At 60.0% G+C, this 22,662-nt stretch overlaps 3 protein-coding genes across 3 annotated transcripts; 2 read left to right on the forward strand and 1 right to left on the reverse strand.

The window, feature by feature from the left end:
• Window positions 1-2,878: 2,878 nt before the first annotated feature.
• CDCA8 (cell division cycle associated 8) lies at window positions 2,879-7,716 on the reverse strand. Its single transcript, XM_088140348.1, has 10 exons — window positions 7,383-7,716; window positions 7,161-7,289; window positions 7,037-7,077; window positions 6,853-6,928; window positions 6,625-6,758; window positions 6,441-6,520; window positions 5,167-5,262; window positions 4,925-5,051; window positions 4,530-4,616; window positions 2,879-3,758 (listed from the first exon to the last, which is right to left on the reverse strand). The coding sequence occupies exons 1-10, from the start codon at window positions 7,480-7,482 to the stop codon at window positions 3,720-3,722; spliced, it is 909 nt and encodes a 302-aa protein (XP_087996474.1). The 5' UTR covers window positions 7,483-7,716; the 3' UTR covers window positions 2,879-3,719.
• A 4,017-nt stretch (window positions 7,717-11,733) lies between these two features.
• On the forward strand, window positions 11,734-13,001 carry LOC103062685 (hemoglobin subunit beta-1-like). The gene is made up of 3 exons (XM_088140349.1): window positions 11,734-11,895; window positions 11,975-12,197; window positions 12,770-13,001. The coding sequence occupies exons 1-3, from the start codon at window positions 11,804-11,806 to the stop codon at window positions 12,896-12,898; spliced, it is 444 nt and encodes a 147-aa protein (XP_087996475.1). The 5' UTR covers window positions 11,734-11,803; the 3' UTR covers window positions 12,899-13,001.
• An 8,465-nt stretch (window positions 13,002-21,466) lies between these two features.
• On the forward strand, window positions 21,467-22,662 carry LOC103064415 (hemoglobin subunit beta-2). The gene is made up of 3 exons (XM_007444203.2): window positions 21,467-21,624; window positions 21,711-21,933; window positions 22,435-22,662. The coding sequence occupies exons 1-3, from the start codon at window positions 21,533-21,535 to the stop codon at window positions 22,561-22,563; spliced, it is 444 nt and encodes a 147-aa protein (XP_007444265.2). The 5' UTR covers window positions 21,467-21,532; the 3' UTR covers window positions 22,564-22,662.

The following is a 22,662-nucleotide window of genomic DNA, read 5'->3' on the forward strand; positions in this document are numbered from 1 at the left end:
CCAAGGCTGGACCCAGGGTCCCTGGTCCCTGTGTTGACAGGGAGCGAGAGGTCCAACCCGCGGCCCCTACTCTGTGGGGTGCCCCAGGGTTCGGTGCTCTCGCTGCTCCCATTTAAGATCTACATGAAACCGCTGGGTCATGTAGGTCATCCGGCACCAGGGGATGCGGTATCATCAGTACGCTGAGGATACCCAATTATACAGCTCCATCCCGGGTGACCTGAGTGATGCCGTGGCTGCCCTCTCGCGTTGCCTGGAGGCTGTGGGGACAACAGGCTTCAGCTGAACCTGGTAAGACGGAGTGGCTGTGGGTGCGGGGAGCCTCAAGACCTAGGAGTTTATCATCTTTGGTTCTTGACGGGGCCGCACTGCCCCAGACAGACCCGGTGCGCAATCCAGGGGTCCTCCTGGACTCACGACTCCTGTTCGAAGAGCAGGCGGCAGTCGTGGCTAGGAGGGCCTTTGCGCGACTTCGGGTTGTGCGGCACTTACACCCCTTCCTCGACCGGGAGGCCCTCCGCACGGTCACTCATGCCCTGGGCCCCTCCCGGCTGGATTACTGCAATGCGCTGTACATGGGGCTACCCTTGAAGAGTATCCGGAAGCTACAGCTGGTGCAGAATGCGGCGGCGCGGACAGTCCTGAACGCCCCTGGGGGGCACATATAACACCGCCGTTACGCGAGCTGCGTTGGTTGCCAGTCTGCTGCCGGGTCCAGTTCAAGGTGTTGCTCATCACCTTTAAAGCCCTTCATGGCTCAGGACCAGGTTGTCTGAGGAGCCGTCTCGCCCCGGTGACGTCAGCCCGCCCCACTCGGTCCGGCAGAAGGGGCACGTTGCAGACCCCACCGGTCAAGGAATTCCGACTGGTGGGGTCTGGGCAGAGGGCCTTTTCTGCTGTGGCCCCCACCCTGTGGAACGATCTGCCTCCCGAGGGGTGGTGTGCCCCCACTCTCATGGCCTTCAGGAAAGGGGGGAAATCCTGGCTGTGCCAGAAGGCCTGGGGGCCAGATGGGGGCTCGCACCAGTGGAGGTGGCTTGTGGGGTGATTGACCTTGCCCCCCCGTCATCTTGAATGTTTTTAGTATTTATGTACAGGGTTTGTTTTTAGATTTGATTTTTAATGGGTTAAATAGTTTTAATTATTTATGGGGTATTTTTAATTGTTGATGGGGTTTCTGATTTTCATTGTGAGCCGCCCAGAGTCACCTGTTGGGGGGAGATGGGCGGCATACAAATTTAATAATAAATAAAATAAAAAATTAGTCAACATTGACTTGATGGCACATAACCAGTCAAGCTTCCCCATAATCACTATACCATCCAGCCCATACCTTTGTAATCGTCTGGTGGGTCTTTTGCAAAAGATTTGCTGAGAATCGAGATACGCCTTCAGCAGCGTTTCTCCACCTTGGCCACTTGAAGATGGGTGGACTTCAACTCCCAGAATTCCCCAGCCAGCATGGCTGGGTTAGGGTTAGGGTTGGTTCCCATGGCTGGCTGGGGAATTCTGGGCGTTGAAGTCCACCCATCTTCAAGTGGCCAAGGTGGAGAAACACTGGCCTACAGCATTCCCAGAATCTACTAGGATGTTCTCTGGCAAAGCGCGAGATCAGGTAGTCTGACCACACCGTCCGTGATAATCCCGCCACCTCGTTCTCAAGGGACCCACTGCTCTGCCCCAGAATCTTCCCATGCGTCAGTGCCAGACTGACCGGGCTGCAGTTGGCTGGGTCCTCCTTTGCCCCCTTCTGAACAATGAGAAACATTTACCCTCCTCCGGCCACTTGGCGTTTCAGCGGTTCTCTGAGATCGCTTGAGCGCTTGGCCAGGCTGAACCAACCAGCAAGTTGGTTCCTGTACTACTTGCCTTGAACACTCTGAGAGGATGTTAGGGTATACTCATTAGTAAAGGAATTTTACTGTGTGAACAACACAAAGAACAACAAAGCTAACCACATAGCTGGAGCTCATGGCTAATGAGCCAGTTGCCAGCAACTGACTAGGAACGAATCAGCACAATGCAAGGAACATCAGCAGCGTGGGTGGAACATATGCCTGCTGAGTGTTTCTGCGCGTTGTGGAGTATTGTGGGTTAGCTGGTAAGTTAGGTGTGTTGCTGTATATATAGGAATTACTGTATTCGCCTGTAAGAAGTAGCTCGCGCATATAATTGTACACAGTGTAATCTGTGGATAGTACAAAATCAAAGTCCGAGTTGTTCTTCTTCCGGCACCGCTCGCAGCCTGGCGTATAGCGCTACTCTGACAGAGAGGGGTCCAAGCGAAGACCCACATTCAGCCCCAAGAAATGGGATGGAGCAGCCCCTCATGCCAGCTGGAAAACGGCTGTTCTCAAACATTCCCAGCCAGGACTGGGTGATGCATCAAGGAGTCTGGACTCACACAGCCAAATTAATGCATGACTTTGCAAAGGCCAAAACTGCTCTCTCTCTAACAAAGGCTAAAATTTCAACTACTTTGGCTGCCCACCATAAGCATCTGCTGCTGCGAGCCGCGATGATGACATCAAGTGTGTCACGCAAGTAAGTCGAATGCCAATTATACCGTTCGTTCCATTTGGGATTTCGCCTGCCTTCTTTACACCTCCACCTCCCCACCCAACAATCAATGAACAGCTTCATCCTTCCCCAACCTGCTGCTTTCCAGAACGCTGGTCTGCTGCCATGGCACTGGGCTTTGGGGGGCGGGGGGGGGTGGGAAAGGTCACCCTGTTGAGGAAGGCTGTGCCAGGGTGGGTTTCCTGGGCCCCAGGAAGAGCACCTCCCTATTCTGAGTGGTGGGTGGGACCAGCTGACATGCAGCGGTGCAGGAGGGGTGCCCACAGGCTCAGGATGATCTCAAGAAGCCACATAGACCTCGAGCAAGACAACAAACTTTATTCAGTCCATAAAACGCAGAGTTGTTGAGGAAATGGCGCAGCTGCACCCCAGTGGAAGAGGAATACAAAGCAACAGAAGGGTTCAGGAAGGAAAGGACTCCCTGGACAAAGAAGAGAATAAGCAGCAGGCATTCAACCAGGGAGGTTCTATTCCCAGACTGCCCCCCGCCCCCCTGGTGCCGTGAAGAACCAAGCCCACCCGTCCCTAAGCAACCCAGATGGAGCAGAAAGGGCTTTGGGGCTGTTCCAGGCCGACTGGCTGGAGAGGTTGGAAGCTCCGAAACCCCCAGAGAAGGAAGACTTGCACAGAAGGAGCAGCAGCAGCAGCAGCTTGGGCATGAAAAGGGCACTGCTGGTCACCCCCCACCCCAGGAAAGGTGGTGACCTGCCTGCTGCGTGGCAAATCAGCCAGGAGCTGGATAGATGCAGGCGGCTGCCCCACCTCGCCCCAAGAAAGGCACATTCCACCCAGCCAATACAGCCCTGGATAACTGAGGGCAGCTCCCAGCCACCACACTGCCCTCCTGCAGCTCCAGAAACTGCGGCCTGCATCTCTTGCAAGATGAGGGGAGGGGAGGGGAGGGGTGGGGTGGGGTGGGGTACAAACAGGAAAACTGTGGGCCTCTTATCAGGGAAAATTAAAACCATGAGAAACCGTGGGCCTCCCCAAAGGCCTTGAAGAAGCAACGTAGAAAAGTTCTGCAGGAAACCAAATGGAGACCTCAAGAGGTCCTGCAGCCTTTGGAGGACGTCCTCGGGCCAAGCCTCTCCTCCCCCAGGCCAGGACTGAACTGATAGCCGGCTGGTTGAAGGGCATCTTTACTTCCTCATGTTGCTACAGAGATGCGCAAGTTGACTCTAGAAGAAGAGAAGCAATGGTGGGTAATCAGAACTCCTTCCAAGGAAACGCCACAGGGTTGGCACAAACACCCAGAGGGCCTTGTCCACCCCACGACACGGCTGGCTGAAACTGCTGGGGTGAAAGTTACCTCCTCTTCCTTCTGACTCTGCCAGGGCAGGAGCTGGGACAGAGAGGTGCCACCCTGCTTGGGGTGGAGAACAGGGATGCAGCCTCAGCCCACCCAGGGAGGAGGTATCCAAGCAAGAGCCTCCCCCCAGCTCCTCTTCCACCCAGCAACGCTACACCTGACCTGCCAACCTACAGAGGCCAAAAGATCTGCAGCCTGTTGGAGCAGCCAAGGCCCAATGCCTGTGTCGCATCAGATTTCTTTGCATCTACCTGGTGTGCCACTCCCCCGAGGCTAGGCCTGGAGGCCATTAACAGCTGTCTGTCCTCAGGGGGGTTAGGTGAGCCTGTGAGTTGCTGGGATTAGTGTGGGTGGCCTCGGCCACCTTGTTTTATTTCTGCTGCTATTCCATCCCTGTTAGAGAGTTTTTTGCCTCTGTTCGTGCCCAGAATCGCTTATGCAAGATGGGCGGCTGTCTAAAGTGAACGAACAAATGAACCCCACTCCAAGCACCCCGGGAACTAGAGGCCAACGCCCCAGGAAGACAGCCGACAGAGATTCGGGAAGGTCAGTCAAACCGGACAGGGCCCCAAGAAATCCAGAAAGAGGGAGTCCGCTGGGCTCCCAGGAAGAACGGAGGAGGGGGGACAGCCGAACCCACCGACAACTTCTTCACGCTCCCCAGAGTCTGTGCGTTCAGACACATCAGATCCTTCTTCGAGAGCTCGCTGGCCCTTATCCGGATGCTCTGCGCAGAGAACAAAGGGCTGTTACCCTGGTGCAGGGCTGAGGCCTAGTGGGCAGCTTCTCTGGAGGCCAAGCAAGTATTCCCGCTGCTTCCACAGTTTACCCACCGACTCACCTGATCAGCGCACAAACTGCATAGGGCTCTTCTCTCTGCCAAGCCAAAGCTGGCATTTCTGTCCCGAGAAACGGTAGCCCCCGAAGTCACTCCCACCCTGGGGAGAGGCGGGAGGGTAAAGCCCCTCCTTGCTTGCCGCCACTCGGGGCAGAGGCAGGTTCCATGCTGCCCTGGTGCCCGAAGGCCTCTCTTACCTCTCCTCCGCCAATAGGCAGCGTGAGGAAGACTTCGCTGCTGTCTGCCAGGGGGCTGCCGTTCACAGAGATGCTGAAGACTGGCTCGTGGGCGGCAGGGGCCCGCAGACCAGGTGTCTTGAAAACACTGGAGGCAGGAGGAGCCAAGATCAGGAAGCCAGTCCAACCCAGCCTGCCCCGGAGCTTCCAGCACCCAGGCCCCTTGCTTGAGGCAGCCCGAGAGATGGGGCAGAGGGGCTCACCTGGAGTCAAACTTGGCAGTAGGCGTGGGCGCAGGACTGGCAGCTTTTGTGAGGGCCCCACGGCTGACCGGAGTGATGAGGCTGACTTTGCTGGACCTGTTAAAATACAGCAGCCGCCGCTGCAATGGCTAGTTTGGGCCTGGGCGTCCAAGCTAGCTGCTAGAGCCCTAGACTGGAACTCTGGGCTCGGAAGGGCTTTGAAGCCATCTGGCCCACCCCCTTGCTCAGTATAGGGCTCCAATTACTCCACCCTCAGGGGAGATAAGCCCTCCACCTCCCTGGGTCACCGGTTCCACGGAGAGGATGCTTTTGTTGTTAGGGACTACTTATAATTTAAACGAATGATTTTGTCCCGGCCCGCGGAAGGAAAGAGGTCATAGAATCGCAGGGTTGGAAGGCACCTTGGAGTCCTCCACCCATCCCAGAGAAACGGCTGCCCAGCCTTTTCTTGAAAACCTGTGGGGACGGAGGCCCCACAGCTTCCGGAGGCAGGCGTTCCACTGCTGAATAGCTCTGTGCTCAGGAAACCCCTCCTTTGTTCAGGCTTGGATCTCCCTCTGTAAAGCTTCCACCTGCTGGCTCTCGTCGTAGGGAGAAGAGACCCACTCCCTCTCCCCCGGGACACCCCTTCGCAGATCAGAAGGCTGCTGCCCTGTCTCCGCTCAGCCTTCCCTCTTCCTTAAGCTAAATAAACCCAGCTCCTTCAACCGCTCTTCGTAGCACTGAGCCTCCAAGCCCTGCACCACCTTTCTTGCCCTTCTCTGCGCTCTTTCGAGTTCCTCAGCATCCTTTCTGCTTTGTGGTGACCAGAGCAGCATGGGGCAGTACTGTCACTCCCTGCAACCTTGACCCTATACCTCTACCGAATGCAGCCCAAACGGCATTTGGTTTGCTGCCCGGCCACGTGCTCCTGGTTCACGTCCACCTTGCGCTCAGCCGCCGTTCCTAGATCCGTTTCCCAAGCATGGTCCCCAAGCAGGTACCCCGCCATCCTACATCTCTGCCCGTGACGCCTTCCGGGTCTTCAGGTGCATCCTTGCGCTTCCAGTCCTTTTACCTGCTCCAGCCAGACAACTTTGGATTTTCTGCCTCTCCCCGCCCGATTCTGCACCACTGCAGCTTCGAGGGGCACGCGCCTTTTCTTCCTGGCCTTCGAGGGGCACCCGCCACCCCACCCCCCGCAGAACCAGGCCCACAGCCTGGGACGCCCTCCAGGCATTTGGGGCCGCAAACTCCGTCAGCCGCAGCCGGCCGGGGGGGCCTCCGCCCGTTACCTTTTGCGGAAACGCGTGGGCCGGGACGAAGGCGGGCGGCTCCTCTTGGGCGCCGGGGCCCTTCTGGCCGAGGCCTGCGCCTGGAAGACACGAGCGGGGGCGGCTCAGCTCTCCGGCCGCCCTGCCGACCGGGGCCCCCCGGCCCGTCCCGTCCCCGGCTCGCCGAGACGGCAGAGGGCCCTACCTTGCCGGGCTGCAGGCGCGGCGCCTCCGGGCCCGCGGCGGCCTCGCTCTCCTGCCTGGACCTCTTGCCCGCGGGGAGGAGAGGCGACGCGGCCCCTTCGTCGACGGTCTCGACGGCCTGCTTGGCCTTCTTGGCTGCGGGCGGAGACAGACAGACAGACGGACAGCGCGTCAGGCCGCGCGGCCGGCCCCGGCCCCCCCGCCACCCGCCCGCCGGGCCCCCGCTGACCTCTCCTGGCGGTCCGGAGCGGCGTCTGGATCGCCCTGGAGGCCAGCCGGGTGATCTCCGCGATGTCCGCTTCGGCCTGCAGGGGCGCAAAGGACGGGGAGCTCGCGCGGGCCGGGCCGGGCCGGGCCCCCCGCCCCGCCGGGGCCGCCGGCGCCCCCCGCCCCCCGCCGGGCTACTCACTGACCGAGGCGACCTTCTCCAGCGCCTTCTCGCTCCCTCCGAGGGCTACAGGGGGAGGGAGAGGGAGAGGGGGGGTTAGCGCGGGGTTGGCGCGGGGGGGCGGGGGCGCGGGGGGGCGCGCGGCCTACCCAGGAAGCCGGTCCAGCTCATCTCGCGCAGGGCCACCGGCAGGCGCAGCACCTCCAGGTTGTACAGGTCGCCCACCTCCTTCTTCAGGCTCTCGCGCGTCGCCCGCACCTGCTCCAGGCGCGCCCGCACTGCAAGAGGCGGGGGGGGGTCGGGTCAGCGCCTGCCCGCAGCGCCGCGCCGCGCCGGCCGCCCCCGGCCCCGCCGCCCGCCCGCGCGCTCACCCTCCCGGTCGAAGTCCTTCAGGAAGGCGTCCACCCGCCGGCCCCGCGCCGAGGGCTTGGGCGCGCCCCGGGCCGGCGGCCTCTTCCTGGCGGGCGCCATCGGGGAAGCGCGCGGGCTCGGCGGCTGCGGTTCAAACGGCGGCGCGGGCGCGCTCGGCCAATCCGGGGTAGCGGCGGCCGGCTCCCGGCGTGCCTCACGCGGAAGCAGCCCGGCCCCGCCCCGCGAGAGAACGCCCCGCCCCGCCCCAGCGCCGGCGCCCCCCCGGCGCTTGTCAGGTGCGCGCAGACGCGGGCCGGGTGCCGCGCGGCCTTATCGGCGGCCGCAGCCCTCGCCCGCCCGCGCGGCGCCGAGGCGCTCCGGCCTCCCCCTCGCAGCAGCCGCGGGGCGGGGCGGGGCGCCCCCCCCCCCGTTCCCGTCGCAGCCCGGAAAAGTTCTCGCTTGTCCGCCGGGGCGAAGCGGCGGGGGGCGGGGGCGGGGGCGGGGGCGGCCGGCTGGCTGCCTGCCTGGCGGGAAATCCCCCGCCCCGGGTGAGTCGGTCCTCCTGCGGGGGCGGGCGCCCTCCGGGGGCGCGGGCTGTGCGCGGCCCGAGGCCCCGCTCCCCGGAGCAGCGCGGCCTCGGGCTTCGGCTCGCCCAGGTCCGGCCGCGCGCCTCAGGGCCCTCGAGCCGGGCCGCCCGCCCGCCGCGCCGTCTCCCCGGGCCCGCGAGGGGCGGCCGCTGCGGGGCTCGCGGACGGGCGGCATCCCCCCCCGGCCGGCGCGAGAGCCGGGCCCGGGGGGGGCGCCGGAGGAAGGGCCGCCCCTGCCGCGCGCCCGTCGGGCGAAGGCGGCGCCGCTCGGGCCCCCGCTCGCCCGGGGAGCCGGGCCGCCCCTCCGCGGAGCGGGGAGGCCTTGCCCGGCACCGGGGTCAGCCGAAGGGGCGTCGCTGAATTGTTACTTGACATTGCTTGTGCGACTTAGAAAGGAAAGGAGGAGAAGAAGAAGAAACCAGCTCTGACAGCAGCTGAAGTGCCAATAGATAAAGAAAGAAAAGCGGGGCGGGGGGAGAAGAAGACTGCTCCGGCAGGCGGTTTCGGAGGCCCCCTTTCTGGCGCTGCCGCTAGTTAATTCAGTGCGGACGGCGCTGGGGCCCCGTGGACGCCTGCCGGGCCGCTGGCGTGCTGTCACCCTGGTTAAGCTGCTGTTCTGCGTCCCTGCTATTTTGCCATTGCCGCGCGTTCTCCGAATCTAAGTTCCCGGTCGGATATTATCGGAGTGGTGTTTTTCTTCCACTCCTGGGCAAACTTTGTTTCTCGCTGCTCAGAGCATGTATCTCATTAAATTGTGATGTTTCTTGTTGATTTTTTCCTGGGATTATACCTTGTGGCAAAAACTCTGGTTTCATTTCACATTTAAATTCCAAAATCTTCTGCATTGCGCTGTGCATCTCTTTCCAGTACTTCTGAGGTTCTCTTACGTGTCCCCCACATATGGTAAAACATTTCTTCTTTTTCATGGCATTTCCAACATTTATTACATAAGCGCGCGCACACGTGTGTGATTTTTATTAAAGAAGTTTTTCCAGAGAGCAAAAACAGTACAAATTTTAAGTTAAAGATAAGCGAAATAGAGAAAAGTAATAGAAGAGTGAAAAAAAAGGAAGGAAAAGGGATAGGAAAAGAAGGGAAAAGAAAAAAAGAATAAAGACGTGCTTCCAATCTTCCTAACAGCAATTTATAAGGACCTTTGTATTTTACACTCTCTTTCTAAGTTACATCAAAGTTTCCTTCTTTCTACTATCTACCCTTTCTAATCATCAAATCCATAAATCATCAGTTCATTTTCTTCCTTTTTCAGCAAAAAGTCCATACGGGGTTTCCAGTCACTGAAAAATGTAGTAATTGATCTTTCTCTAAGCAAACAAGTTAGTTCTGCCATCTCTGCTCATTCCACCATCTTCGCCAACCATTCCTGTTCTGGGTCTTTCAGAGTCTTACCATTTCTGCACAGAGTTATCTCTCAGCAGTGACCGTATACATAATCTTCCATGGCATTTCCAATATTTATTACTGTATAATTTGCCTATCTTGGTTATTATTCATGGAGTCATGTACCGTCTGTAGAATATGTTGTACTACTTTTCTTTTAAGTTATAGCTTGATGTAAATTTTATAGATTTAGTCCATAATTCTTCCCACTGTTGTGTTGTGACTGCATCCGTTTTATCATACAGTTTTTGTTCTTTTTCTGTGTCGTATCTGAGTAAGGGTTTACATATGCACCCTAACAAATGGTGTTGGTTTTATATAGGTGTTTCCAATTGTCTTTTTTCTTAATATCCCTCCTTCATTCTTAAGATCTGATTTTATTCTTCCAGCAATTTGTAAATACATCAACGGTGGTATATTCCAGCCTTCACTGTGTAATTCTTGCTGTGTCTTTAATCTGTTCATAGAGCCTGAATGAACCATGTTGCGTATGGCATTATGTGTTTCTTGCTGTACTTAGCTCCAACACGGAAAGTATTTGGGGGTGAAGCCAGAGGTGAAATTGTTGGGTTAGTTATTCCCTTTGTCGAATTCCATACTTTTATCACGCTTTGTCTAATAATGTGTCCCTTAAAATTTCTGTACTCCTTTGCGTCTCTGCACCATAAACATCTCTCTCTCAGTCCATTGGCTAAGCCAGCTCCTTCCAGTATTGCTATTCTGCTATTCGGGAATTTTACCCACCCTGATGTCCAGGACAGGCAACTTGCTTTATGCGTGGTCATTGCTAAATTGCCTTCAAGGACAGTATCCTCAACGTTACCTGTGCTTGACTGCGGCCTTGCTCGCTGTGGACCCGGCTGCCCGCTCCAAAACCAGATTCCACAGCCCGATTCTGGACGGGCACTTCAGGTCAATTGGGTGCGTGCTTCAAGCACAAGCACATGCACACCTGCACCTTGCGGTCTTCTACACACTGGCACTTTTCTCCGTTACCCACCCCTTTGGCCACAATGCTCCCTCCCCCCCCCACGTTCTAGTACCTCATGCTGTCCATCCTGAGCCCTGTTGTGCAGCATGTGAAGATCTGAATGCGAGTCCTTGACTTGCTTGGCTGGAAGGTCTCTGCCTCCGTTTTATCTGTGAAGATGCTGCCCAACGTCTTGATCATATGAGGACATTTGTGAGACAAGTGGCAGGATCCGAATTCTAAGGACTTCAGGTAGTTCGATTTTTAAAAAAGTTTTGACTTTCAACATGGTGAAGATAAGATTGAGACCCCCCCCCATAGCATCTGCAAAGGGTTCTGCATCCACGGGGCGTTCCATGAGGCTCTTCCTCGTGGGCTCCAGCCTCACCTCCAGTCAGACACCCTTCTCATTCCTCTCCTTAAGAGAGCGCCCAACGCTGAGCCAAACCCAAGACCCCCCCCACCCAGGTCCAGCACTTTGCTGATCCTGCTCCTGCTGCACAGCCATTCCTATATATGGTCCAACGTGCCTCCCTGGAGGTGCCCCTCAGAAGAGGGGCCCCGGGGCTTGTGCTTCCTGACTCATTGAGTGGCTGGGTGCTGCAGGCGGAAGAACCGGGGGCAGGGGGGGCAGGCGGAGGGTGGCCAGAGACACTCCGGGCAGCTGGAATCCAGCTGAAGCTAGTGGAACTGAAGGCTGAAGTGGCCAGGAGGACCCTGGAGGCCAAGAGCCCCCTCTCACTAGCACGCTGCCTCTGATATGCATCACCACCTTGAGCAGTGTCTGCTCCCTTAATTCAGGTTGTTGATGCAAAGACTTGGTGTTTAATAGTGGTGTTTCTATTTAGATAGTATAAGACCCATTTGAAACCACTGCACAGCCCCCTTCTGCTCCTGTTGTGCTTAGAAAGATGCTGAGGGCTTGCCCAGCCCAGAGAAAATCCTCTGCCACCAGGAAAGGGCACAGCAATGGCTGACTCTGCTTGCCACAGGAATCTTGCCCTGATGAAGGGGAGCTTTCTGGAAACCAGGGAGGCGCTCTGGCCTCCTCCAGGGCTCCCAGCACGCCTGAACCCCAGACCAAGCGGCCAGGGCGGAGGCAGCCCGACAGCTGGCCGGCTGTGACTGCCCCCGAGCGCCCAGCGCCTCCGCGGTGGCCGACCCAGCCGAGCTCAGCTTGTCCCACGGAAGCCCTGAGTGCTGAGCCGGGCCAGCCCCAGAGCGTGGTGGTTGCAGGGCTGGCCTTCGCTGGCGGTGGCGGCGCTGATAAAAAGAGGGCCACTGGCAGCTATCTTGCTCTCCTGCTGGCCCGCAGAGCCACACCCCAGCAGGCCCCCACCTCCCTGGCTGGCCCAGATCCACCCCATCAGGGCTCCCCCCTTTCCTGGCCTGCAGGGTATAAAAGGCCACCCCAGAGCCGCTCCGGGCAGTTTTGGGTGCTTCCCTTCCTTCAGCCCCAAGAGCAAGCGCATCCCAGCCACCCACCATGGTCAACTGGACCTCCGAGGAGAAGAGCACCATCAGTGCCATCTGGGGCAAGGTCGACGTGGGGAATGTTGGTGGTGAGTGCCTTGGCAGGTAAGCCCAGGATTCGGGCGGGAGGAGGGGGCGGGAGGCTGATTGCCCGGACACTGACCGCCCTTTCCCCACCCGACAGGATGCTGGTAGTATACCCTTGGACTCAGCGATTCTTCACCAGCTTTGGGAACTTAAGCAATGCTGCGGCCATCATGAGCAACGCTCAGGTCAAAGCCCACGGCAAAAAGGTCTTCACCGCCTTCGGAGACGCTGTCAAGAACCCGGAGAGTGTCAAGATGACCTTTGCCAAGCTGAGCGAGCTGCACTGCGACAAGCTGCACGTGGACCCCGAGAACTTCAAGGTGAGACCCCGGCCCCCTCCCTCCAGGCTGGCCAGAGGACCCCGGCCCCTCTGCAGCAGCCTGCCTCCTACCTTGGCGGCTCAGCCCATCAAAGAGAAGCCCCCCTTGGGGAGGGGGGAGGGGTACAAGGGCCTCCGCCTCCTCCTCCTCCTCCTCCTCCTCCTCCTCCTCCTCCCCTCAAAGAGAGTCCGGATTCTCCTGGCTTCCAAGAGCACATCCGATCCCCCCCCCCTTCTTCAAGCCTCCCCCCGCCCCCGCCGTTCCACCTCAGATTGGAATCAGGGGCCACTGGGGATTTTTGCAAAGAAGGCGCTCTGAGAAAAGGTGCTGCCCAGGGCGCGGAGGCGAGTTTGGGGCCCCTCCGGGTTCCGGACCAGCGGGCAACAGCGCCTTCCTTGCGCAATCTCCGCCCCCCCCCCCCCGTTCGTTCATCCCTTGTTCTCTTCCCTTTCCTTCCTGCTTTTCGGAGGGGAGGGGAGGGGAGGGGAGGGGGCGGGCTGCGGCTGGCCGGGCCCGGAGGCCCCCCCCCCCGCAGTCAGCTGAGGTTTCACACGCGGCCCTTTCTCTTCCAGCTTCTGGGCGATATCCTGATCATAGTGCTGGCGGCCCAGTTCGGGAAGGAATTCACCCCGCACGCCCAGGCCAGCTTCCAGAAGCTGGTCGGGGTGGTAGCCCACGCCTTGGCCCACCAGTATCACTAAGCCCGCTCCGGAGCGGCCGCGCCCGCCCCTCGTCGTCCCCGTGGGGCCCTTCCAGCCCCGGCTGACCTGCTCAAGCAATAAAGATCACCCTTGGCAGACTGAACCGACTCCATCCGTGGCTTTTTGGGGGGGGTGTCTTGCCGGGGGCGGCGGCAGGTGGGGAGAGAGGCGACGTGGGGCGGGGGTCTCCCCTTCCTCGGGGCAGCACGAGGAGCTTGAAGCAACAGAAGGGAAATCCTGGCGGGGGCGCCCTCGGGAGGGAAGGCGGCTGGCCACTCGGAAGCTCGTGCTTGGAGGATGGGGGGGTGCATTTGGGGTTTCGCTCCAGCTGAGTGAGGAAAAGCCCCCCGCCACTGTCGAAGTATCCGACGTACTGGGACCCCTGCACGCGAGGCCGTCGGGAGAGGCTGGAGCAGGGAGGCCCCGCGGCAGCGCCGGGGGGCGCGTCCGGCCGAGCAGGGAAGAGGCCGGCTTCACTTCGCGCCGCTGCGCCCTCGTGGCCATGGCCCGCGCCTGCACCCGCGCCTCACCGGCCGCTCCCGGAGCCTTTCGGGCGGGGAGGGGCCCCTTCTCTTCCTGACACTTCCTCCTTTCTGAGCCAGAGGGGCCTCCTCCTTTCAAAGGGGGGCAGCTGGAGGAGGAGACTCGCCTGCCCCTCTGTCGGATCAGAAGCGGCCGGGAAGGGGCCTGGGGACACTTGCCCCGGGGGGGCGGGGCTGGGCTGGGCAGGGCAGGGCAGGGCAGGGGCTCCTCCGGGTGCAGAAGCCAGCTTGGGGTCAGTTGCAGCTACCTAGATCCCTAAGGAAACGCTTATAAAAGGGAAGTTCTGGACAGCAACGGGACAGGTTCCGGTGGAAGTGGTGGGTCATCTTCTGGCTCTGGAGGCCGGCAGACTTCACTGGTTGTCCTGCACGTTGCAGGGGGCTGGATTACACGATCCTTGTGGTCATCTCCACTCCACAGTTCCATGCTTCTATGGAGCCGGATCGGTTTGGGGGGGACGCCTGTTCTGACTGCCCCTGCCCTCTGCCCTGGTCAGGCCCCACTTGGAGCCAGAACCCAGTTCCAAAGGACAGTGACCCCTTGGAGGGAGTTCAGAGCAGGGTCCAGGATGGGGAAGGGCCTGGAAACCAAGCCCTGCGAGGTGGTTAAAGGTCTCTCTCTCTCTCTCTCTCCCTCTCTCTCTCTCTCGCCACCCATCTCAGACAAGGTGATTCTGGGCGGCGTACAACAATTAAAAAGAACACATACGTAAACCCGTTACCGATAAAAACCTGTAAAAACACACAAAACAGGAGGGGGTCATATTAATAAGGGAGCCCCCGCAAAATCTCCCCGGTCCCCTGGGAGCCCCAGGCCTGATCACGCAGGCAGGTCTTGAGGGGCTTGCGGACTGTTAAGAGGGACGGGCCAGCCTCGCTTCTCGGGGGAGAAGATGCCGCGAGGCGGGCGCCACGGCAGCGAAGGCCCGTCTCCACGTGAGATGCGTGGCTGTGTCCGGGTTCTCAAATCTGTATCTTGCTTTCAAGCGGCTTTGACGGGGAGAGGAAGAAAAAAAGTATTTCGGGCATCAGCAAGAACTGGAGACCCCCAAGCATACGGTGTGCTACTGGGAGCCATATTCAGCGGCGGTGGGCGATAACGCTGCCTCGTGTCGGTGGGGGCGAGCGGAAGCCCCGTGCCGGCCCTCCGTGGGGCTCGCTCGCTGTCTGTAGCGAGCGACTGCGGCCGTGGGAGAAAGGGGGGAGGGGGGCCTTGGGGACTCCCGATTGAGGGGGCCAGAGCAGCCAGCCGTTCAGACGCACACCCTCCCCATACCCGTAAAGTCTGCTTTACGGCAGAGGTTGATCCGTCTCGGAAGTACTCAAATCCTCTCTGATGCACAGTATATTCACGGAGGCAGGTCGTTATGTCGAGGCGCTGCTCTCAAATTCAGATCCGGACCCCGCTTGGAGCGCTGTGTCCAGTTCTGGGCACCCCAGTTCAGGACAGACCGTGACAAACGGGAGCGAGTTCGGGGCAGGGGAAGGGTCTGTGAGGATGGTGAAGGACCCAGCTACGTCTAGCGGTTGGCCTGCAGAAAAGACAACTGAGGGGAGACAGGAGAGCGGTCCGCAGGTGGCTGAAGGGTTGCCCCGTAGGAGAGGAAGTGGCTCGTTCCCTCCCTGCTGCCCCGGAAGGCAGGGCCGGATCCAGTGAGTTAAAATGACAAGGAAGGAGATTCAGGTTGGAGATTAGGAGGAACCTCCGCCCTGTACAAGCTGTCAGCCTGTGGGACAAGCAGCCACATGTCTTCCGATGGCGGCTGGATGGTCACCTACCAGAGAGGCTGTAGGGGATTCTGCAGTAGGCAGGGGGTCAGAGTGGATGACCTCTGAGCCCCGCTCCAGCCTTGCGATTCCACAGGGAATGCGCAACAGGCGGGATATCTGATAACCACGAATGCACTTCAGCTGGGGAACAGGCAAACATGCTGTGTTGTGAAGAATCCAACTCTTAAACAAGAAGACTCCATCCGTAACTGTCACATCACTTATGCAGGGCACAATTTAAGGCTTACGTTTTCAGGGTGATACAACCAAAGACAGGCCACGGTCCCCCCCCCCCACCCATCATCCTTCCTCGCACTGCAAAAGGCCCCCAGTGGGGGGACAGGGCCTCCAAAGGAATCATTTTCTAGGCTCAGCCAACACGTAAACTAAGCAGGCTGAGCCATAAAACCAAGCCAATACTGAAATGTTTCACACCAAAGTGAACCCAGCATAGCCAGTCCAGAGAAATGGGGGCCTGGAGTGGGCAGGCTGTTGGCCCCAGTCGGCCCTTGGCAAAAGAGTCTGTCATTGGCAGTATCCCTGCCCAGCATCCGGCCTGCCAGGGAGGCCTCCTGCCCCCCGCCCCCTCCTGCCCCCTTTATCGCCTGCCAAGCAGCCCTTCTGCCTGGGCCTATCGGAGGAGGCAGGCCTGACTCAGCTCTGACTCAGCAGAACAGGAGGCTGGGCAGATCTGCTGAGTCACCGCCCCCCCCAACTGTCTGGGTCCAGCTCACAACCAGTGTTTGCCTCTTTCTCTTTGCCCGGAGAGAGAAGCCCCCGTCAGCTGTGAATCTGGGCTTCCGCTTCCCCAAAGAGGCCATCAGCCGGACTCACAAACCCAACCAACGCCTGCCCTCTGCCCAGGAAACGTTGGGCAGCCAGTTGCTCCTCTCCATCCACTGGAGCAAGAACCAGAGCTGCTGCCTGCTGCTTGCCCCCCCAAGGCACCCAAAGGATGACGAAGTTGGGCCCTTCTTCCTCCACCCTTGCACTGTTGGCCAAGCCCCCCCCCCCTTTTCTCCCTTTTTTCTAGCCTGCAAGGGTCTGAAGGGGCTTTCCCCTGCCGGGTGTCCTCTGCAGATGCTAGACAACTCCCAGAATTCCCAGGGAAGATCCTCCTGGCTGAAAATGGGGAGGGGGGTTCGTCCACCCTTTCCAGAGGGCCCCCATTGGGGACAGCTGGCTAGAACAAGACCCCAGAGAAGAGAGATATTCCAGAGGAGGGAAAGAAGAGAAGTGTCAGCCTTGTGAGGTAAACCAGACAGGAAACACAGCCAGATGAGTGAATTCTACTTTATTGTAAGGCTACATGAACAGAATCTGGCAAGTCTGAGAGTACATCTCTCCCCCAACCCCCGTCCCCTTTACAGCCTACGAAAATAAAGGGGTCTCTTCTGAGCTGCTTGCCCTGTCCACATTCCTGCTCTGGGCTAAGCTGCCTTTTATCTGACTGTTCCCTTGGCTGTGTCTCTTTGCCCAGTCTCCCAAGGTCATTCCCACAGACCATTGCAGGAAGTCCCTCCGGGTGGGCTTGGTGAGGTTCATCAGAGGGAGACCTCTCTGAAAACCCTGCTTTTGAGCCCTCTCCTGCAGCCCTGGGACTGGACAGAGCAGCAAACTTGCCCCACCGTGGAGAGGCTTTTCCAGGCACAGAGAGTCTCCTGACTGACCTACTTTGGAAGCCAGCTAGCAGATGACTTTGGGGTGGGGAGAAGGGTTCCCTGGTGTGAAAAGGGGGCATCTCATTCTAACTCATGTGTAACTGACTCTCCATGCTGGAAGTTATCAGTTCAGAAGGTGAAGGTGAAGTTCCCAGAAGAAAATGTTAATTGTACAATTCCTCACCCTCCATCCTAACATTTTATATTACTCCCCTCCCCACTGATAATCCTCATGGCTTTCTCCTTGCAGGACACAAACTATGAAACCCCAGAGGGCTACCAATCCCCAGAGAGGGGAGGGTCCAGCCAGCTTGCAACAGTGACTAACTGGGGCTGTTCCTGGAAGTTAAGGCGGTCCAGACCTGGTTAGTGCTGGAGAAGAGACCACCTTGGAGATGTCAGGTTGTAGGTTGGACAAGACTTTGCAGAAGAGGCCAGTGGCAAACCACTCTCATATCATTGCCCCAATGCTCCACGGGGCCTTCTCTTCAAGAGGGGGCTGGACAAACACACGAGGAGCATCCTGGCTCTTATGCCTCCTCATCGGGAGGCTTTTGCTCCCTCTGGAATCCCAGCCAACCGCTGGAGGACCACAGTGGCCATGCTTCTGAGCTGCTCAGGGGAACCTACTGGACTCCACCGAGAGGGCCATCCATCCAACCCAGCCTCGGGGCCCTGCAGAGGTCCAGGCAACCCCGGAGGCGACCCATTCTTTGGCCAGATGTTCTGGATTCTCCTGGGGGCCTTCTCGGCTCAGGAAAGGCTGGACCTCCAAGCCCCCTGGACAGGCTCGCGCAGAGGCTCTGGATGCCCTCGGGAGCTGCCCTGCATTCCCGCTTTGGCAAAAGGGCTGTGCCATTCCCGGCTCGGGTAACTCAGATGGTGCCAAGCCAGCTGGGGAGGAGGGCCTGGGCCTGCTGCCTCCTTCCGCCACTGCCTTGCTCCTCAGGCCAAGCAGGGCTCCCGTTATCACTTGCCCCAGCAAGGGTGGAGGGGAGCTATCAGGGGACCGGCTGGCTGCTTCGGCTGGGCCCGAGAGATAGGCCAGCCAACCAGAGCAGTGCTCGGAGCCCCACGGCACACCCGAGGCCGCTGGCGAGAGAGATAGCTCTGCCCTACCTCTGAAGCCTTGGCGGCCAGCGGGAAGGGAAGGGACCAGGCAGGTTGAACCCAGGGCCAGGGAGGGCCAGAGGTAGAATTGGGGGTGGGGGCTGTAGTCAGCTGGCGATGTAAGCTCTGGACACCATTGAGGGCTCCTACTGCCCCTGCCCCTGCCCAAAAGGGCTCACAGTCTGGGGCAGGAGAGGATCCCCCTTCTCAGCCAGACCAACTCTCAGTTCGGATTGAGACCCACAGAATCCTGGAGGGGGGGGAAGTCCCTCGAGGCTGTGGCCCTTTCTGGAGGGTCCAGATTAATGCATGGCCATCTGCCCATCCCTTAAGCCCATTCTGTGTGATGATGGGCTGCCCCCCGCCCGCCTCCCTGGGTCACTCTTGGGCTGCTGTTATATTCCCTCTTTCCCCCAAGAGTTCAGTGGGATGCGCATATGACCCACCATTCTCTTCCCACAACAACCACCCTGTACAGTAGGCGGGGCTGGGAGAGAGAGCAACTGGCCCAAAGTGCCCCAGGGACCCTCCTCAGCTGAAGGCGGGCTCGAGGGCTCGCCCCTCGCCCTCCATCCAGAGAAGTTGCAGTGGCTGCCCCAGACTGCTTTGGGTGCCCTCCTGACTCGATGGCTCTTAAACTTTGAATTCACTCTCTGGGAATCTTCAGGGCTTCCTGAGCAGAATCTAAACTTGCCAGGTCATAAATTCCTCACAAATATTTGTTTAAAGGAAAAACATCATCGTCTGCTCGCTGCCAAGGGCACAGTTTCCCGTGGCCTGCCTCTCGTTTCTTTTGCACGTGGTTCCTGGAGACTTAAGGGTCACTTAATGTTTCTGAGTGCTGGTTGCACAAGACTGAAGTGCCACCTTTTATGAATCCGTTCTGTTTCTTTGCAAATTAGAATTTAAAGGCATGACAAAATTTCAGCTGCTCCAGGCAGAGCATCTTCATCAAACTGGATCTCATTTGCTTCAGCCACCCTCACTCCAGCCTCAGGGTTAACGAGCAGGACTGATGTTTTTAGTGCTTGTAATGTGGGATGTCTTGTCTCATGTTCAAGTTTTATTATATTGATCTCATTCTTCAAAGCGTCTTCTTATTGTTACTGCAGTTATTTCCAACCTGCCCAACAGCTGGAGAAGCAGAGCCATGCAGTACTGGCTTGGGAAGAAAACCTGTGCAATTGTTTATGTGAGCGTCCCAGAACATTAGTTGGACCTCAGACAATCCAGTCCAACGATGCACTCATGCGCTTGTGCAGAGGGCCCTCCAGCCCTGCCACGAAAGGGACACACCACTGTGAGGCCACTTCTGCCGCGGGCTGGCAGCTCTTGCCCTCAGGGCCTCCCTCTGCTGAACCTGCCGCCCTGTGTCTTCAAGCTCTGGGCCCCGCGTCTCTCCTCCTCCTCTGGTGATGACCTTTAGGCATCGGAAGACAGCGGCCTGTTTCTGCTATAGGTTAATGACACCCAGAGCCTTGATCCCAGAGCCCTCGCCCTCGCCCTCCTGGATGGGCTCTAGTTGGTCCCTGTCCCTTTTAGATGCTCCCTGACGTGGGGCCTGACGGTGGACAGTTGGTGTGACTGGGACCCTCTGAGTCCCAAGATACCGGGGGGGGGGGAGGGGGGGGATTTTGTAGCAACTGCATTGCTCTGCTGGCGTATGTTCAACTGGGGATCCACCAGAAGATGAAGGATGTTTTCTCATCCTTTTCTTGCCCGCTGCCCCCTCCTTTTGGGTGTGATGTAAATGCACAGGGCCCAGGGCAGCACGTCTGGACTTGGGCATTTCATCAGGCCCCCACCAATTGGTTGTGCCTGCGAACCAGAGCACACAAAGGCCAGCCAGGACTTCTTGGCCCTTTGTGTCCTTTGGGACCCCCCAGGCAACTGCTTGCTGCCCCCCTCCCTGCCCATCTGCAGCCAAGCCTTCTCTCACCGCACCCCCTCCCATTTCTCACTCCAGCCAGGGAATCAGGGAAGGGACCCTCTGCCACGGACGGGGGTGGGGAGGTGTCTGCTCGCTGCTGCCTGCCCCCCCACAGGAAGGTCGCCATGGGCCTCCGGGGCGCCGATGGAAGCCAGGGGCCGACTGCCTCCCCGCCGTGCACACGGAGCTCCGCAGGCGAGAAGCTCCCGGGCGGGGGCCCGAGCAAGGCTGCGCAGCCCGGGGAGGGGTCCGGAGGGGTGCAGATAGAAGCCCGGAGGGAGCTCACCTGTGTAAGACCCAGCCTGGCGAAGGAAAGGCATGCCCAGAGAGCGCCCCTCCTCCCGTCCCTGCAAACCAAGCGGGTCAGGTGGGGGGGGAATCTGTCACTGGGGTCTGACTCGCCATAGAGATCCTCCCAGTCAGCCGCCTGAATGGCCGCCATGCCAGTGTCCTATAGTGGCAGCGAGCACCGCGCGCTCCCCTGGCTCCTGCCATTTGACACCCCCCCCCCCCGCAAAAACCTGCTCTGGAAGAATCGCTTCGTAGGACTGCTAAGAATTCTCTGGGCTCCCTCCCCCATTCTGATTATGAGGAGACAAACATGAAGTTTGCGATTTATACACTCCCCTCAAAAAACTGGGAGGGTCCGCATCAGTGTTTCTCAAACCTGGCAACGTAAAGGGGTGTGGGCTTCAACGCAATGCTCGGACTCCCCCTGCGAGCAGCTGTCCTTTGTAGCCCCCCTGCCCTGGTCGAGGGAAGGACGAGGAAGGTCCCAAGCGCTGCCCCGCCAAGCTCCTGGTCCCCCGTCCGTCGGAAAGCGCCTGCCCCTCTCTGCGGGGCCTCGCGGCAGGACGGGATTCTCCCAGGCGGCGGCCCGGGGAGAGAGGGGGGGCTTCCCTGCAGGGGCCTGGAGTCGGCCCACAGAAGGGAGCCCCGCGAGCCCGCCGGGGCCAGCGGCCTCCCCCGCCGGCCTCCGAGGACGCGGGCCTGGGCGGCCGGCGGGGGAAGTGAGGCTCGCTCCTCACGCCTAATTAACGCGGCCGGGGCGGCGGGGCCGCCTGCCACGGGGCTCAGACCCGGAACAGGAGTATCCGGCCCCGCGGACGGAGCCAGCCCAGGAGAGGCACAGCAGCTTCCAGTCGCGGCCCGCGAACTAGCCCGCCCGCTGAACGGCGCGGAAACCTCGCCCGGCGCGGGCGCGGAGCGGGCCAGGGCCGGGGGTGGCGGGGGGAGGCAGGCTCCCTGGTTTTGGGGGAAGCTACTCCGCGACGGCGCTGAGCGAGGCCGAGAGCCCCCCTCCCCCCTCCCCCTCCCCCTCCCCACCGAGGCGCCTCTCCAAGGAATGGGGCCGCCCGCACGGCGAGCACTCCTGCCCGCCCGGAGCGCTCCTGCGCCGGGGAAGAGCCGGCCTTCTGGGCGCACCTGCACCCCTCCACCGACGGGCGGCCGCCGCCTCCTCCTCGCCGGCAGGAGAGGGCGACCCGAGCCGGGCGAGGCCCGACCCGAGGTAGGCGGGGCTGCTTCGCGCAGAGTATAAAGGTCCGGCCCGCGGTCGGGGCTCAGCTGCCCTCGTCCCATCTCGCGAAAAGACTCTCCGAGCGCTCCCTCCGCAGCCATCATGGTGCACTGGTCGGCCGAAGAGAAGCAGTTGATCACCGCCCTTTGGAACAAGGTCGACCTAGCCGAGATCGGCGCCGCCACTCTGGCTAAGTAAGCGCGGGCGCGGGCGTGGGCGCGGGCCGGCGGAGGTCAGGAGCGCGCGGGGCATCCGGTCACCGTCTCCCCTCTCCCGGCAGGATGCTGGTGATGTTCCCCTGGACCCAGCGGCTCTTCGCCCACTTCGGGAACCTCTCGAGCCCCACCGCCATATGCGGCAACCCCCAGGTCAAGGCCCACGGGAAGAAGGTGCTCACCTCCTTCGGGGAGGCCATCAAGCACCTGGACGGCGTCAAGGAGACCTTTGCCAAGCTGAGCGAGCTGCACTGCGACAAGCTGCACGTGGACCCCGAGAACTTCAAGGTGAGACCCCGGCCCCTCCCCCAGGGTTGGGCCCCGCTGAGGGGTCCCCGCAGAGCGCCCCCCCGCCTCCTGGCACCCCGAGTCCTGCAGGGCGGGGCCCTCAGACGGGGCTCTGCCTGCCAGCTTGGCAGGTGCTGGAGCAGCGGCACGTTCTGTTTCCGAGCAGCACATTCAAGCCCAGGGATGAGCAAAAGTCCCCTGGTTTCCCACGCGAAATTCAGGCTCCCAGGGCCCATGACCGCCTTGTCCCAGGTGGCCGGCTGGCTGGCTGTCCTTCCTGGCCTGCAGGAGCAAAGGCTTTTGTGCCAGCGCCCGCAGGGAAAGACCCTTGCCCACCGCTCCTTCTGGGCACCAGGCGGTGCTTGGTGGGGAAGCCGCCTTTCTCCCCTTAAGCAGGGATGTTGCTGGGCTGCCACACGCGGGGGGTGGGGGTGGGGGGCCAGAGTTGCTGGCAAAAGCTCCTCCTGCAGCAGGCTTCAGGTATCCCCCCTTCTCTTCCAGCTTCTGGGGAACGTCCTCATCATCGTCCTGGCTGGTCACTTTGGCAAAGAGTTCACTCCGGCCTGCCAAGCCGCCTTTCAGAAGCTGACCAATGTGGTGGCCCATGCCTTGTCCCGCCGGTACCACTAGACTTCCCGGTGGGCGAAGCAGCCACCTGCCCTCCCCTGCCCCCCTCTGCAACCCCCTCCCAGCCCACAGGTGACATAATAAAAGTCCTTCTGAACACAC

The sequence above is a fragment of the Python bivittatus genome, unplaced genomic scaffold (genome assembly GCF_059951505.1).
Source record: "Python bivittatus isolate LINGU-HERP-01145 unplaced genomic scaffold, Pbiv_v1 ctg000340_np1212, whole genome shotgun sequence".
Classification (NCBI taxonomy): domain Eukaryota; kingdom Metazoa; phylum Chordata; class Lepidosauria; order Squamata; family Pythonidae; genus Python; species Python bivittatus.